The 17,576-nt window shown below is 29.8% G+C and overlaps 3 protein-coding genes and 1 long non-coding RNA gene across 4 annotated transcripts; all 4 read left to right on the forward strand.

The window, feature by feature from the left end:
* Nucleotides 1–207: 207 nt before the first annotated feature.
* On the forward strand, nucleotides 208–2,133 carry LOC136085459 (uncharacterized). Its single transcript, XM_065806768.1, has 2 exons — nucleotides 208–1,310; nucleotides 1,509–2,133. Exons 1-2 carry the CDS (start codon nucleotides 208–210, stop codon nucleotides 2,131–2,133), a joined length of 1,728 nt encoding a protein of 575 aa, XP_065662840.1.
* A 6,170-nt stretch (nucleotides 2,134–8,303) lies between these two features.
* LOC136085460 (uncharacterized) lies at nucleotides 8,304–9,599 on the forward strand. Its single transcript, XM_065806769.1, has one exon. The coding sequence runs from the start codon at nucleotides 8,304–8,306 to the stop codon at nucleotides 9,597–9,599; it is 1,296 nt and encodes a 431-aa protein (XP_065662841.1).
* Nucleotides 9,600–10,101: 502 nt separating this feature from the next.
* LOC136085461 (uncharacterized) lies at nucleotides 10,102–10,881 on the forward strand. The gene has a single exon (XM_065806770.1). The coding sequence runs from the start codon at nucleotides 10,102–10,104 to the stop codon at nucleotides 10,879–10,881; it is 780 nt and encodes a 259-aa protein (XP_065662842.1).
* Nucleotides 10,882–13,220: 2,339 nt separating this feature from the next.
* Nucleotides 13,221–16,801, forward strand: LOC124811485 (uncharacterized). The gene is made up of 2 exons (XR_010640843.1): nucleotides 13,221–13,350; nucleotides 15,994–16,801. It is a non-coding gene; the product is annotated as an uncharacterized LOC124811485 (long non-coding RNA).
* Nucleotides 16,802–17,576: the final 775 nt, after the last annotated feature.

Consider the following 17,576-nt stretch of genomic DNA (forward strand, 5'->3'; position numbering starts at 1 on the left):
ATAATTCCATTGAATTTTAATGCAATTCACTATTTATTCTTGAACCACTACTACACTTAGAATAATCAATTTTGTTAATTTAGTTAGTTGGACAGCTGAAGCAATATTATTGTCAAGTTCATTTTATTACCTAGTTTCTGCTCAGCTATAGGGAATTAAATGTATCGAAATAGTTAATTAATTTTGTTAATATATTTTAGTTTTAAAATGCCAAGGAGCAAGATTGGTGTTTTTCGCAAAAAGATTTCCGAAATGGATATGCTAAATGCAGTGAATTTTGTGCTTCAACAAAAAATGAGTTTAAGTGAAGCTGCAAGACATTGCAACATTAAAAAGTCAACTTTAATATATCAGTTGAAGCAGTTTAAAAAATCTGGTAGTTGCGAATATTTATATTCACATACCAAACCAAAAAAAGTATTCTCAACTGAAGAAGAATTAATTTTGGTAAACTACTTGGCAGATGCTGCAAATATGCATTATGGACTTACATTAAAGCAGATAAGATCCTTTGCATATGAGTATGCTTTAGCAAATCATAAAAAAATTGAAACTTCATGGATGAAAAATAAATGTGCAGGTGATCAATGGCTGCGAGATTTTCGCAAAAGATATATTAACAAGCTATCTCTACGTAAACCACAACCTACAAGTCTTGGTAGATCTTCTGCATTCAATAGAGAAACTGTAAGAATTGTATATAAAAATTACAAAAATGTTTTAGAACGTTATCATTTTGACCCATCAAATATTTGGAACTGTGATGAAACAGGAATTACCACAGTCCACGTACCACCAAAAATTCTAGCTCCAAAAGGTAAAAAACAAATAGGGAGCATAACTAGTGCTGAACGAGGCAACAATGTAACAATGATTGCAGCCATTAATGCTACTGGAAATAGCATCCCACCATTACTTGTATTTCCACGTGCTAAATTCAAAGACTACATGTTAAATAATTGTCCTCCTGGAAGTGTAGGAGCAGCTAATAAGTCTGGATGGTCAAATGAAGTCATTTTTGTGCAATTTCTTGAACATTTTATTAGTAATGTGCGACCGTCAATTAAAAAACCTGTTCTTTTATTAATGGATAATCATGAGAGTCATGTAAACATTTCTGTTATTGAGTTAGCAAAAAAATCAGGCATAGTTTTAATGACATTTCATCCTCACACAACCCATAAAATGCAACCTCTTGATCGTGGTGTTTTTGGACCATTTAAAACTTTTTATAACAATGCCATGAATAACTGGATGATATCACCAGGCAATGCTGGTAAACCAGTCACAATTATGATATATCTTACCTTGTTGGTCAAGCTTATCCTCATGCTTTTGTACCAAATAATATTATAAACAGTTTTAAATGTACTGGATTTTATCCATTTAATGAAAATATTTTTACTGATATTGACTTTTTAGCTGCAAATGTTACTGATAGGCCAATAGTGAATACTGAAGCTTGCCTTTCTAATAAGATTATTGATGTAAAAAACTGCTCCATCCAGTGTACCATCAACGTCATCTATTGTTTTAGGGGAAATCCCTACTGTGAGTTTACCATCAAGATCAATTGTTTCACCTGAGATAATACGACCTCATCCTAAAGCCAAATTAAGAAAAACAAATACTTCAAAAAGACGTAATAGAAAATCATGTATTTTAACTGATACCCCTGAAATTAAAGTTATTCTAGATTCAAAATCTAATAACCAACAATTTAAAAAGACCTCTTCAAGCAAAAGAAAAAAAATGGCAAAGCAGATTATTTTTAGTCAGTCTGACATATGTTTAAATGATGAAAGCTCTAATGAAATTGATTTTGGAGTAAATATACTTGATAATGAAAGTGAAATTGTTTCTGGAGATTTTTTAATTGTCAAGTTGGCTGGAAAGAAATGCTCTAGATTTTATGTAGCAAAAGTTTTAGAAGTTGTTGGTATAGTTTACAAAATTAAGTATCTTAAGAAATCAGGAGAATTTTGTAACAAGTTTATAAGAGAAGATGACAATCTTTATGATTTGGAACTTAAGGATATTATTATGAAACTTCCACCACCAAGTATTGGTCATGGTTCATCTAAGCGTCAGTATCTTATGTTTGATGTTGATCTGACTATTTGCAATAGTTAATATATTTTACTCTTTTATCATTGTATTTTTTGTTGTCATCATTAAGATATTTTCTATAAAAAGCATTATGATCATATGTAAATGAATATAGACCGCCAGCTAACATAAGTTATAAAAATATATTTTTGCTCTTTTCTTATCTAAAATAATAAAAATAACTTTATATATTAGAAAATATGTTTTGTACAATTAAATCGCGTTTAAAGTTTTGGACCTTAATCTTAATTATTTCATGTAAGTAGCATCTAACTAAAATATGTGACTTTATCTAAATAGTTATAATAACTGATTTTATTGAAAAAAATTAGTAATACTGAGTATCGTAACTTTAATACACAAGTCTTTGCAAGATTGTAAGGATTGATTTTTCTAGTTTTTTTTTAGACAATTAGGCTTGATTACAAAATAATTAGATTTTTTTTATTGATACAAGATGGACCAAAAGTTTCTATATAATATATAACAAGCTAAAATATTAAAAAAGGGTTCAAACATTGCATGATTTTTTAATAATAACATTTTGGTCAAAGGAACAACGCGCATCGGTCAAAGGTACAACGTACGTGTTGTACCTTTGACCAATAGACTTGTTTTTTTAAAACGCGGGAAAAAGATACTTCTTGGTCAAATGAAAAAAAGTTCTAAGTATAATTTTTGGGCAAAATATAAGAGAATATTATAAAGTTTGGATTTACTCAATAGGCTACGCAAAAAACGCCTTAAAGCAAAAAGTGGTCAAAGGTACAACAGGTTCCCCTATATATATATACATATATATAAAAGAGCTATATACAATAGAAAATACAATTACCTTAATCTAAATAAACTTCTATATAAAAATCAATTCGGTTTTAAAAAATTGTTTAACTGAACAAGCCATTACACAGTTCATTCGTTAAACCTCATTTGGTAGATCACAATATACAATAGGTATTTTCATTGACCTATCAAAAGCATTCGACACGGTCGATCACAAAATTCTACTTAAGAAACTCTAATTTTATGGAATTAATGGCAAATTAATAAAATGGTATAAAAGTTACTTGACAAATAGAAAACAATTTGTTTTCTATGGAGATGATTTTCAAAATGAAAAATTAATTGACATAAAATCTGGTGTTCCACAGGGTTCTATTCTAGGCCCACTTTTGTTTTTAGTTAATATAAATGATTTAAATAAAGCTTCTAACCTTACGAGTATCATTTTTGCGGACGATACTAATTTATTTCTGTCAAACAGTGACATTTATGAGGTTTTTTCAAATATGAATAAAGAACTCAATCACATCTCCAACTGGTTTAAGTGCAACAAGTTAACTTTAAACAATGACAAAACAAAATGGGTCCTTTTCCACTTCCAAAAAAGCGTTTTTTACCAAATAATTTCCCTAAACTTTTTATTGATAAAATTAAAAATTAAAAAGGTGTCAGTCACAAGATTTTTAGGCATATACATTGATGAAAATATTAAATGGAAATATCATATCGACTTTATTTCTACTAAATTGGCCAAAAGTATTGGAAATCTACATAGGTCAGATGCTATCTAAATAAACAAAATTTAATTCAATTCTACTACTCATTTATTCATAGCTATATAAATTATATAATGTATTTTTATTATATTATATATACACGTTTGCAATATTTTATATGGTTCTGGCGACAAGATCTTTTGGATCTTCTTTCAGATACCAAGTTTATGCATTGTTATATTGTTATATTACGATTAATAATTGTAAACTAAAAAAAAATAAAAAAAAATAATAACAATTAGTAAGAAAGTCCCCAGTGGGCACAGTACGTTTTTAAAACGTTCTTTAGACGTTTTTATTAGGTTTAAACCTTATAAAAACGTCTAAAAAACGTTTTAAAAACGTTTTAAAAAAGTACCGTGCCCACTGGGTCAGCGTATGAGTTGGCAGTTAAAAACGATAAGCAACACAGTTTTAATAATGACATAGGCGTTGCCGGTTAGGAGTCGTTAATTGCTCTTCAGCAAGTGAGATGTACATAACGCTCATGATGATCTTTTCTCGTAAACAAATGAAGCCAGAATCAATGGATGGAGCACCACAAGGTGTTGGGCTGAATGTCAATCAAGCGGGTTGATACAAAAAGACTTGTTTATAGTTTGGTTAGCTCTCCAGTTCTACTTATTTTTATATGGACATAAATCTCACACTAAAAGTATTGAATTGATTAACATTGCGAGAGAGAATGGTGTTTTTTTTGTTTTCTTCTGTGTTTTCTTCCTCATTTCACACATCGAATGCAGCCCTTGGATTTGGCTTTTATGAGTCCATTTACCACTTACTATGACACAATATTAGGAAATGATTGAGGCCTAATCCTGGGCGCGTGGTCACTCAATTTCAATAGCTTTCTTTTGGAGAATTACACGGAAAATGATTGCTAAACTATTCCCTTAGGGACAAATTCCGTACGAGGAATTATCACTTAAAAACTGTAGCGCTAAACTCGATGTTGGTTGAAATAACGACAGAAGAAGACTACACACAATTAATATAATAATTAGTTGTAACAATTTATTATATAGATATAAAAATAAATATTAAACAAATATTAAAGCAATTCTCTTTCTTATAATAAATAAGAAGACGAAAAAATACAGTTGGGTTTCTTGTAGTGATCGCCACAGCAGGTCACATTGCTCGTGTGCTGGTTTTGAAGAAAAAAATAAAAGGCCAAGTTTTACCTGTGAACTATGCTTGAACATCGAATAAAGTCTATAACACGTGTTATTGTTACATTGTATACCTCATCAGTGGCAGATTAGGACTTTTTGAGGCCCGGAAAAATGACTGAAAAAAATGGTCCTCAAAACTAATTCGGTGCCCCTAAAATTGCGGAGCCCTGGGCTATAGTCCCTCTACCCCCTCCCCCCATAATCCATCACTGTACCCCATTTTAGCCCTAGCACGGCTCAAAATGTTTTTTTTTCAAAGATTTTTAAATGTTAAATACTTTTTTTTTAATGCTATTAACTTTTTCTTATGTCAGCTAAATGATTTTATTTATTACTTAAAATAATATATTCTTTTTTTAAAAAAACAATATTAGTACTAAACTCGAATAAATTTATATTTTTATAACTTAACTTTGATTAGAATTAGTGTTTAATGTAAATAACGATGTTAAGAAATTATAAAAGAAAGACCAGTTGTCGAAAATGGGATGAAATGCAAGTTTAGCTGTGAGTAAAAAGATCTGCTCTACATAGCCATATACAGGGCTTGATTAAGGGGGGGGGGGGCAACCGGGGCGCTAGCCCGGGGCCCCCACAAATTATGAAAAAAAAATTCAATGACATGCCTTAAATAAGGTTAACGATAAAAATAAAAGTATAAGTTATTATATTTAATATAAAGTTTATGTAAACTTTGTATTTTAGAGATTACTTATATTTAATTTATATATACTAGGTATATTAGCCAAATTCATATCGCGCGGTTTGTAGGGAAAAAAATAAAAATGGTAGCAAATAAATAACAACAAACTTTCGCATGGTCTATTTGTTTCAATGTAAATGGTTTTGTTTGTATCAAGTGTTAATCTATTTTATTAAAAATAGTGGTTTAAGTTGAAATTTGTGTCATTTTAGAAAAAATTGGTTTCAATTTTTGAAAAATCTTTTTTTAAATGTAAATGGTTTTGTTTATATTAAATGTTAAACTTATTTTATCAAAAATTTTTGTTTACTTTTTAAGTTATATAAGGTCAAAAAAGATCTAATCTTTGAATAAAGTGAAATGTGTACTGTGGCTCAAAGAAACTAGTAAATTAGTACGCATTTAAGGCGCTAACTTACATCTCTACCCCACTATTTTTATTTTTGATTATGATAGAGAATTTTATCCTAATTAAGAATCGTATAAAACATAGACCTGAAAACCAAAGGAAAGTTCTCTAATTTGATGTTAAAGTGTTAAAAAAATATACCAAAAACGCTAATATTCACCATCTTTTTTTATTACACTATAAAATTTCACTATTTAATTACGCCGCCTGGTTTCTGCAGTTTGAAAGTAATTAAAATGCTCATGAAAATTCCGAAAGTATTCATAAAAATTCCGATAACGCTAATATTCCGAAAGTATCCATTATAATTCCGAAAGTATTCATAAAAGTTCCGAAAGTATTCATAATAATTCCGAAAGTATTCATAAAAAATATACCAAAAACGCTAATATTCACCATCTTTTTTATTACACTTTATAATTTCACTATTTAATTACGCCGGTTTCTGTAGTTTGAAAGTAATTAAAATACTCATGAAAATTCCGAAAATATTCATGAAAATTCCGATGCAAAAAATTTGCAAAAAATAAAATGTAGTTATAAAAGACTCTATAAGAAATGTTTCTGTATTTCTGTTTTAAAATTAAAATGGCGAATGTTAGACGACCGACTATTATCGAGTTTGATAGCCTTAATTTACCGGAAATTGGTCGCAGGTTTAAAAACAATAATAATGAGTGCATCCGGTGGTGCAGCGAGTTTGGTTTACTTGCTATAAATATGATCTGTCCTCGATGTAAAATCCAGTGCAACGAACAAAATAGTCATAATGTCGATGGAAAGATTTAGAGATGCATGCAAAAACAATGCAAAAAGAAAATAAGTGTTCGTGTTGGAAGTTTTTTTGAAAGATCTCAACTGAAACTTTGGCAAATAATAGGTATTACCTATATTGGGACTCGTAGCGCCGGAAAAGGTCGTGGCCTTTCAGTAGAAGACATACAAAAGGATTTAGAAATTGGTAGCAATAAAACTGTAGTTGATTGGAATCAATTTTGTAGAGACATTGCCGTTACTTATTTCCTTAACAACCGTGTGCAATTAGGAGAGCCAGGTTCAATAGTGGGAATAGATGAATCAATTTTTTCAAGAAGGAAGTACAACCAAGGTAGAATTGTAGAAGATCAATGGATTTTTGGTGCGAGCAACATAGCAACTAAAAAAGGGTTACTCATTCCTGTAGCGCACCGCGATTCAGCAACCATATTACCCATCATTATACAATGGATTCGTCCTGGAACTGAAATATGGAGCGATATGTAGGCAGCATACCAAGGTTTAGCAACGCAAGGTTTTCAACATGGTACAGTAAACCATACTTTACATTTTGTTGATCCTGCAACAAATGTTACAACAAACAGAGTTGAGGCAATGTGGCAAAGAAGCAAAGCCAAATTTAAAGCTATGTTTGGGCCCACAAATAGAGAAATGATTTCCGATTATTTGTCAGAATTTATGTGGGCGCAATGTTTTAGAGAACACTCTTATTTTCACTTTTAGAACCAAGTTGTAGATGAATATCCCGATTGATTATTATTTTTGATATAGTAACATTTGTCTATCTAAAATATTGATATATTTAAAAAAGTATGTATATAATCTGAAAATAAAAAATAAAACTTATCGAAGTTTATTCAAGAAAAAAATACTAAAATAAAAAGAAAATACACAACAAATTACTCCATAAAATGTTTTAGCGGAATAAAAACCGGGCTATCAAGTTTTTTTAATGATTATGCTCATAATGTTTACCGCCTTAATTATAACGTAGTCGTGTTTCAAAAAAGATGGCAAATATTAGCGTTTTTGGTATATTTTTTTGACACTTCAACATCAAATTAGAGAACTTTCCTTTGGTTTCCAGGTCTATGTTTTTATACGATTTTTAATCAGGATAAAATTCTCTATCATAATCAAAAATAAAAATAGGGGGTAGAGATGTAAGTTAGCGCCCGCATTTAATAGCTTTTATAAGTTATTATCCATATAAAAAGGTCAACATCTGGGTCAAACTTCTATTGGATAGCATTTATCTTCAAATATACATTAGGAACAGCTTTAGCATTAGCTGATCATCAACATTTTAAACAGTGATACAGAGTCTCAAAAAAAGACTTCGACTTTGAAAGTCATTTAGGGTTTAGGGATAGAGTCAGAAAGGGCATATAGGGTTATGAAATTGTCATATCCCTAATATATATATATATATATATATATATATATATATATATATATATATATATATATATTATATATATATATATATATATATATATACAAATAAAATTTACATATTAAGTTATAGCAGTAACATTTAACACTAAAATTTAATTTTTTTTACAAAAACAATGCCTGACAGACATAAATCTTATCGCAATTATGAAAGTGGATCTTCAAAGCGTACGTCAGCTCAAGAAAAAGAGAAAAAAACACAGAAAGTTTTTGCAAAATCAAGAAAAATTAGTGCCTTTTTTAGTAAACGAGATGGAGATTTAGATTCTTCAAAGTCACTACCTGGAACTTCAGCTATACTACCACCAGTTGAGGAGTTTCTATCGCAAGACATTGGTGACAATCAAACAATAGCAGAAGCAGATAAACAACAGGAAGCAACAGAAGCTATGATGGCAAAAGCTGTAACAAGTGAACATGACTCTATGCTTGGATTTGGGAATGTTATTGGTTTGTGGCCAGAATTAGCTTCAACGGATGTGATAACATTTTGGGCAGAGAAGGGACCTACCTTGTTGTTGCAAAACTGTGATCAAGATACCCTAAGGAAATATTCAATATCACAGAAACAGGAAAAACCTGATGACTCAACCTTTTTTCGAAAATGTACCCCAAATTTGTTCCTACGAAAAACAACAAATAGTGAAACATGTCAACGTAATTGGTTGTGCTTTTCCTCACACTCAGGAAAAGTATACTGCTTTATTTGCAAATTGACTGGGTCCAAAAGTATCACTTCTAATTTTTCAAGTTCTGGTTTTTGCTATTGGAAACATGCCTCAGTGCGTGTCAGTGAACATGAATCATCTAAAGGCTATCTAGAAGCAATTATAACTTTGGCACAGCGTGGCAAAAAGTCTGGAGGAATTTACCATGAGCTAGCAAAGCAAGAATCTGAAATATGTATGTACTGGAATCAAAAACTGCAACGTGTTATAAGTAAAATAAGGTTCATTGCAGAACGAGGGTTAGCTTTTCGAGGTGATAATGAAATTGTTGGATCACCACACAATGGGAATTATCTTGGAATTTTAGAACTGCTGAGTAAATATGACACTTTTCTTGCTGCTCACATTAAGATGCATGCGAATAAAGGGAGAGGCCATACCAGTTATCTGTCTTCCACTATTTGTAAAGAAATTATAAATTTGATGGGCTCACAAGTTTTAAAGTACATTTTCTGTTCTATCAAAAAATCAAAGTATTTCTTGGTATCTGTCGATCCTACACCAGATGAGGCTCACATTGATCAGTTAACTATTATAATTCGTTACCTGGATATGGAAAAGTTAATACCGAATGAGAGGTTCCTAACTGTTATCCCTTATACAGGTCACACTGGTCGTGAAATGACAGAGGTATCAGTTTACATGACTGTCGAGGTCAATCATATGACAATACTGCCAACATGAGCTGTAAATATTGCAGAATACAAGCTTTGATAAAGGAACAAAATTACCTATGCATTTATGTCCCATGTTGTGCACATTCGCTGAATTTATTTGGTAAGGCAGCAGCAAATACATGTTCTGCAGCAGTGAAATTCTTTGACTTTGTTCAAGAAGTGCACGTCTTTTTCACAGCATTACCTTCACGCTACCAAATCCTAACAAAAGCACTGTCTAGCTCTCAAGAAAAGACAAACAAGAAAAAACTGCTGACACCTAAAGGATTGAGTAATACTTGTTGGTCATGCAGGCATGATGCAGTTAAGGCACTTGTTGTTGGATATGACAAGTTTAAAGTGACTTTGGAAAAAATTTCAATTAACAAGGAGGAAAAGAATATTGTTCGCAATGCTGCTGCTGGTTTTCACAAGCAAAGGTGTAAGATCGAAATTGCGCTATATTCATTGTTTTGGAATGAGATATTGGAGCGATTCAATGCCACAAACAAGATACTCCAGAGTCCTGAATGGTATTGCAGTCTGCAGTAGATGCCCTTACTTCACTGAAAGCATTCGTGGAATCAAAACGAGAATGTTTTGCTCAATATGAAGAACGTGCAAAGAAATTATCTGGCTCAACTGAATATTCCCAAGCTCAACGTCGTCAGCGGAATAGAAATGTTCGCCTCAATCCATTGGATTATGAAACTGGAGATGAAGTTCAGCAATCCCCAAGTGATCAGTTTCGCACAACAAATTTTATCCCAGTTATTGACCAATTTAATGTCTCACTTAAAGACAGAATTAATGCTTACAAGAATGTATGTGAGTATTTTGGCTTTCTGAATGGCCTTGATGAAATGAAACCAAACGAAATAATGATGTCTGTAAACAATTTGGTTAAAAAGTACAAGCCTGACCTTGAAGAAAGTCTCGGAAATAAGCTTGTTCGATTTTCAGCCCTTCTAAAGCTTTATATGGATGACGATGATGCTAATGCAAATGTGCCCAAAGAACTTTTCTTTTACAAAATTTTAAATGCGAATAACTTCATTTCAAGTTTTCGAAATGTAGAAATCCTATTAAGGATGTACTTGGTCCTAATGGTCTCTAATTGTTCGGGAGAACGATCGTTTTCCAAATTGAAACTTATCAAAAACAGACTAAAGACCAACATGAGCCAAAATCGACTTTCTTACTTGACACTAATGAGCATAGAATCCGATTTACTACGGGAGATTAATCTCTCAGATATTTTGAAAACATTTGTTTTGCAAAAAACTAGAAAGACTTACATTTCTTTATAATGTTACAAATTTTTACAAAGTTGAACAAAATACATGTTTATATCATTATATGTTTCATGTCTGTTGATTGTTTTTATTTGTCCATACATTGCTTTAGCATTACCCCCAATTTATATGATGGTCAAACCTTATGCGGAGTTACTTTAGATTTTAACACATTACATTACAAAACAATTTTAGTACCGGTAAACGGTACTAAACGTTAACTATGCTTGCTTGAAAATCTTTTTCGAGGGCCCCCACAAATTTCAGTGCCCCAGGGCCACACAATTGTTTAATCCGGCCCTGGCCATATAGTTAATAAGCCAGCTTATCAAAATTGTTGCTAAATAGTCTTAGGATATTTTTTGTGTGATTTATATGATCCATAATATTTTTTGTTTAATTTTAAATTTAATAGTAGTGACAAATTTAATAATATATACCTACTTAACTTTACCATTTAATTACCAGTTTTTTCCTATTTCATTTTTAGAATATCTTTGTTTGTTTATTTAAGTGGGTTTTATAATAAAACACAAAAAGTTTTTTGGTTTTAATTTTTATTTCTATTTTGTGGGGTATGGGTATGAAGTTTAAATGGGTATGCTAATTTTTTGAGAGTTTAATGTCTGAACATGTTTCAATAATAACCTGCATTTTTTAGCCTTTTTATAGCTTTACATGAAAGGATAACTGCTGCTCTTTAACTGTCCCGTTATGCTTCACCCACTATGTGAAAAACATGCTATTCTAAAGTTTCGTGACTTTAGTTGCCGTAGCTTACTTTTAGAAATTATTTTTATTTTTTTTATTTTTTATTTTTATCAATGAACTTTAAGAAATTTATAAAAATAGTGTTAATTATGATTAATTAATCCGCAATTAGCATTTGTTTCCCAAGTGAAACTTACTCTCTACCCTAAAGCAATACAAACAAAAGAAAACAACAACAACAGCAACAAAAAACAACAATAATAAAATCAACAACAAGAGCAACAACAACAACAAACAGCAATAACAAGTAAAACAAAAGAAAAAAAGATATAAATATTATTAAAAAGTAATTATTTTTAAAAGTCACTTGAACGTTCCCTTAAACGTACACTGAGAAAATACACTGTATACGCTGATATACGTTTCATAAATGATTGGAAAAACCTAAAGTTTCATTATATCTCTGTTGCAGTTTTAATAAAAATATATAGTTTTTTCTTTGCTTTAACCTTAAGTTCGTTAAAAGGTGTTGGAGTTTTTGTTTTGTTTGTATGTAATCTATTCCACATCTTCATTCCTCTAAATGACCATATTTTCGTTCCTCTAAATGATCATATCTTTGTTCCGCTAAATGACCATGTCTTCGTACCACTAAATGACCATATTTTCGCTCCTTTAAATAACAATATCTTCGTTTCTTTAAATGAGATCTTATAAGTGTCTAGGCATATTTTTTTTTTTTTTCTTATTTGTTTTAAAAGTTAAAAATTTTGTACTTTTATTTTTATTATGTAACTTTTGTATTTTATGTATTTAGAATTATTTATGAGCACTCTCTACCAAGGACGCCGCCAGCATTTTTTGGTTTTTGAGATAATAATTTCCAGACATGGAGCAAACTCTAAACATTTATATGTTTATACTTATGTCAAATTAGGATGGTTTGCAAAAAATTTGGAGCTTGGGAACAAAAAAAAGCTTTAAAATTTGGTCCCCTCCCCTGCCCCAAACGTGAGAGCAACAAGTTGATGAAATATTTTTTGTACTATTTTCAACTAGACTTATATTCATCGATAAATTTATTAACTCTCAGCGTTCTAAAATTATGACAATATAAAATTTGCAACCTCCCCAAATGATGGGGGTTTAAACTTTATATGGTCATAATTATCGAACCCTAAAAAATTTTACTATGAAATTTTAAAATTTATCGATGAATATAAGTCTAGCTGAAAATAGTACAAAAAATATTTCATCAACTTGTTGCTCTCACGTTTGGGGCAGGAGGGGGAATATTGTTATGGGTTTTTTTGTTTCAAAGTTCCAATCATCGCAATTTTTTGCAAAGCATCCTTATTTGACATAAGTATAAATATATAAATGTTTGGAGTTTGCTCCACGTCTGGAAGTTAGCTATCTTAAAGACGAAAAATCGCTGGCGGCGCCCCTGCTCTCTACAATTATGGATTTGATTGATGGCCGATGCACCAGAGATGTTCTAAAAAATTAATATTTTAAAGTTAAAAGCAAAAAAAAAAAAAAAAAAAAAAAACCTTTAAAAAATGCCTTAAGTAGGTTTGTGTTTTCTAAAAACGAAACTTTATTTTTACTCGTTTAAATTTTCTTTCAATTAAAAACGCGTAGTTTCGTGAATGTTTGGAATCTAGAAGTCTGGACAAAAATATTCAAAAAACTGTTGCGTATACTATAAATAATGAATCATAAATAAATTTATACTTTAAAGCGTTCTACAAAAAGCCAAATCAAAGTAACGTAAGTTTTTTCCTAATTTTATTTAAAAATTAGTTCAAATGAATATATGCTTTTATTTATTTAAAAAAAAAAACTTTTTAAGAAATCAAGCTCATATTGTTTTCAAAATAGTATGAAGATTTCGTTTCTAACTTTTATTTTTTATTTTTTGACGATTCTTATAAAATAAGCTCGAACTTAGTAATTTTTAAAGCAAACGTTATGTAAACAAAAACAGAAGTAACGCTTCAGAAATTTTAAAGGTGATCGTTAATATTTTCTGTAATCAAAATTATTTTTTTATATATTGCCATATTTATATATTCCTAATTAATTAAAAAATAATAATTTTTTTTTTAAATAAATTTTATTTTCTTCTACCATAAGAAAACCGAAATAAATATTAAATATATTAAATAAAAACTTGCTGCATTGCTAAATCAAAATTCGCTAAATTTACTTTGTAAACAAAGTTCTGAATGTTGTGTGAAACTATTTTAAAAACTATATTTTTTCATCATCTAAATTAAAATTTTTTTTAATTTAGATGATTTATTTAATTGTAAATTTTAAATTACCAATACACTCATACACCCTTCAAAGTTTGATTTTGATGACTTTGCAATAACTTCATGTTATTCAACAGAACAACTTTGCGCCGTTTTTGAACAGATAAGAACTGCTAATCGTATTTTCACTTTGCAAATTTTTAATTAGATATAACCGAAATTATATCTTAACTTAATAAGATATATTGGAGGTAATATATTGTGATAAGAGAAAGAAATCGAACCCTTTTTTTTTATTGTTCATGTCCGATTCGGTTCGGTCAGAACAAATATCTGTGTTTGGTTCGGTTCTATCATTTCGGATTTGGTTCAATAAATTTGAAGTTCGGGTCCATGTTCGCATAAGTATCAATGCAACTGTTTATTTATTAGTTGCAACGCTTAAACCGGAAGCTTTACATTTTCAATGATAAATCACAAAGTGGATTGCAAATTATTTTTGTTTTATCATTGTATTGCAAAATTTGAAACTTTAAAGTTTTTTTTTTTTAAGATTTCAAATTACAGAATGTTACAAGTCAAAGTAAAATTTTATTTTGATATTTTGTAAAAAGTAAAAAACATAAAAGCATAAAGTGTAATGAAAATTTGATCACAGATAATTATTTATCTGTATTCAAATTTATAATCTATTTTTAGTATAATTTCAACGCAGCAGACAGGGCCGTAGAAACAAAAATTATATTGGGGGGGGGGGGGAGCAGTACTACCCCGCAATAGTTTTAAGGACCTTTTTTTTTTTTTTGTCGTTTTTTCAGTCAATTTCTTTAAAATTATTTATTTGAAAAATTATTGGGGGGGGGGGGGCAAATGCCCCTGCTCCAACCCGGTTGCTACGGGCCTGACAAATGATCAAACTCGATCCATGTTGAAGCTGAACAAGCCAACTGCTGTAAATTAAAAAAAATCATTTTCAGTCCATTTACGAGCTAATTTATTGCAAATCATGTTTGTAATTTATTTAATTACTAGAATCTATATTAAAACTCAAAACATTAACAATACACAAAAATTGCTTATGTGTACAAACATGGTGGCGCCTCAATTACTTCTTTAATTTAATGCTTATAGAGTTCTACATCACTGGTATTTGTTCTTTACCTAAGCTTTACCATAGACTATAATATAGTTAACTCTTAATTAGTTCGTAATTCAAACTCCTAAACTCGAAAGATCATTTAAATTGAACAAATTCTTTGGGCCTTTCTCGGTTCAATATTTACGATTAGACTCTCTTTATTCAAAAGCTATTGTAAAACATATTTTGAGACCCATTGAGGATTTGAATAACACGAATTCAATCGTAGTGCATATATATTTGAAATTAGTTATGCAATTAAAAGTAAAAAACAATTGTTTTATTTTGAATAAACGCTCCATTATTTTTAGACAAACTAATATATTTAGAATGATTGTAAAATATCACTAATCAGATCTGCTACAGTTTCCTAATGACGAATGAGTGCACAAGCTTCCTGGTTTTGACAGGAAGCTTGTGCATAACTCATTCCCTTTCCTTAATCTTTCGTTAATACATCTTTCTTTCTCTGTTAGCTTGTTTAAAAAAATTTTTAATTAAACATTTGAGAAACTTGGGCCATATGTTGATTAATATATGATTATAAACACAGATTGGAGCAAGATTAAAAAAATTTCAAATTTCATTTTATAGTTTAACACCATCTGTTTGAGATAAAAAGTTTGCAACTGTACTTTTACGCGAGTATTTTGTAATTCTTAAATCAAGTTATTTTACATTAGAGGATGTTGAATATGATGTTTATATTTTGTTTTTATTTCTTAACATCTAAAAGTTAGATTAAATAGGTAAAGAACTAATCAAACTCTTGAAGTAAGTTGAACTTTCAACGTAAGGTTTGTACGCGCGCGCATAAAAAACCTTTAAACGTTATATTATTTAAGATGTTTTACAGCGAAACTATATTTGCGCATAAAAGTTGTATTTTTGTAACTGTGCAGTTAGAGGGATTTTTATGCGATTTAATAAATACAGCTTGAATATACATTTTTATTTACTCATTGTTATTATTATTTTTTTAATGGTAAACTAATTTTTGTTTTTAAACTGTTTTAGGGGAAATGTCTGGGTTGAATTACGTCCTTCTAGTCTCTCTTGATGATGATCACGATGAGTTTGTCAAAAAACTTTTATTGAATCTTGAGGAAGATCAAACTTTAAAATCGTATAAACTGTCAGATATACAGCACGAGTATAGTGATTTGATAAATTATTCAGACAAGCTTGACAGAATGCTTCAGAATTTGAATCGCATGTTTCTTGTTAATTCCGATAACTTGCATCTATATATCGAGAATGGAACAACCGACAACAAGTTTTTAAAAATGCCTGGAGTAAAGGAAATCCTTGATCGTTTTATTCGATCAGAAGGTTGTCTTACTAAGGCAAAAAGCAAAATTGTATTATTGTCTCCTGCTCACTTAAATTCCCCTCCTGATTATTTAAAAGATCTCGAATATATAGATGAGATTTTTGATGAAGAACGAAATATTGTACCAAGTAAAATTCAGCTTATATTGACAAGGTGTCGCTTTTATCGTCAGCCGGAAGAGGTTGTTAACAACAAAACTAATAAGAAAAAGAAAGGTTGTCAACTTATGTAATGTTAAATATATAAAGTTGAACATTTTTATTATTTAAAAAGATCTCCTCCCATTTTGCGGATCGTAAACAAAAGACCATAAAAAGACAGTGGGCGGAAAAGTGTTAGGACAGTAGACTTTTAATAATTTAAGTTATTATCATCGTTTGTAAATTATTTAGTCGCATAATTTAGATAACTATTTTTTTAAATAGTTTAACAAAATTTAATATTTTGTAAAGTAAGTATGCGGTTTTAACAATATTATATAAAGTAACACGAGATGATTTGATATGAGATACTTGGCAATGCAACGGAAATGCGAATGTTTATGTTAAAATTATGAAGCTAAATTTTGTCAAAAATTATAGCTCCATCATTTTATTTATTATTATAAATATATGGTGAAGCTAGAATTTGTATTTATCTAGCTTACCAGATTGATATTTTCAAAGGTTTTTAAATAAATTTCAAAAAACTTGCTTAAATGTTTAAATTTTCATATTCTAAATAAATTTTATGAAGGGTTGTAAATTTCTCTCAAAAGCTCAACATTTATTTATCAAATGTTTTGAAATTAAGAAATTGATTTGTTAAAGGTGTTTAACAATTCAAGCATATAAAACATCCTAAAGAATGTTTTATTTGCTACTGAGTTTTTGTGGTTTAATGATAATAAAGGTGTTCTAAGCCTAAATCAATTAAAGGTGCCTAATGATGATAAAGGTGTTCTAAGCCTAATGATGATAAAGATGTTCTAAGCCTAAATCAATTAAAATTCTTGATATAATATTCTATTTGAGAGTAAAAATAAATGATGTTTTACGTTTATTCAATTAATGAAATGGTCAATATATTTACATTTTTTGCATTTCTTCATTGGTTCATCACTCTCCCTAACTTTGATTGATTACTTTAAACATCCCTTAAATAAGACTAATTATGGTTCAGTTTTAAAGGATTTAGGTTAATTATTTCAACAAAGAATAAATGAAGAAGATCTATAGGAAACTGTATTTGACTTATATTCAGGATAGTTTCAGTTATATTTGAATTA

This window comes from Hydra vulgaris, chromosome 09 (assembly GCF_038396675.1).
Source record: "Hydra vulgaris chromosome 09, alternate assembly HydraT2T_AEP".
NCBI classification, from domain to species: domain Eukaryota; kingdom Metazoa; phylum Cnidaria; class Hydrozoa; order Anthoathecata; family Hydridae; genus Hydra; species Hydra vulgaris.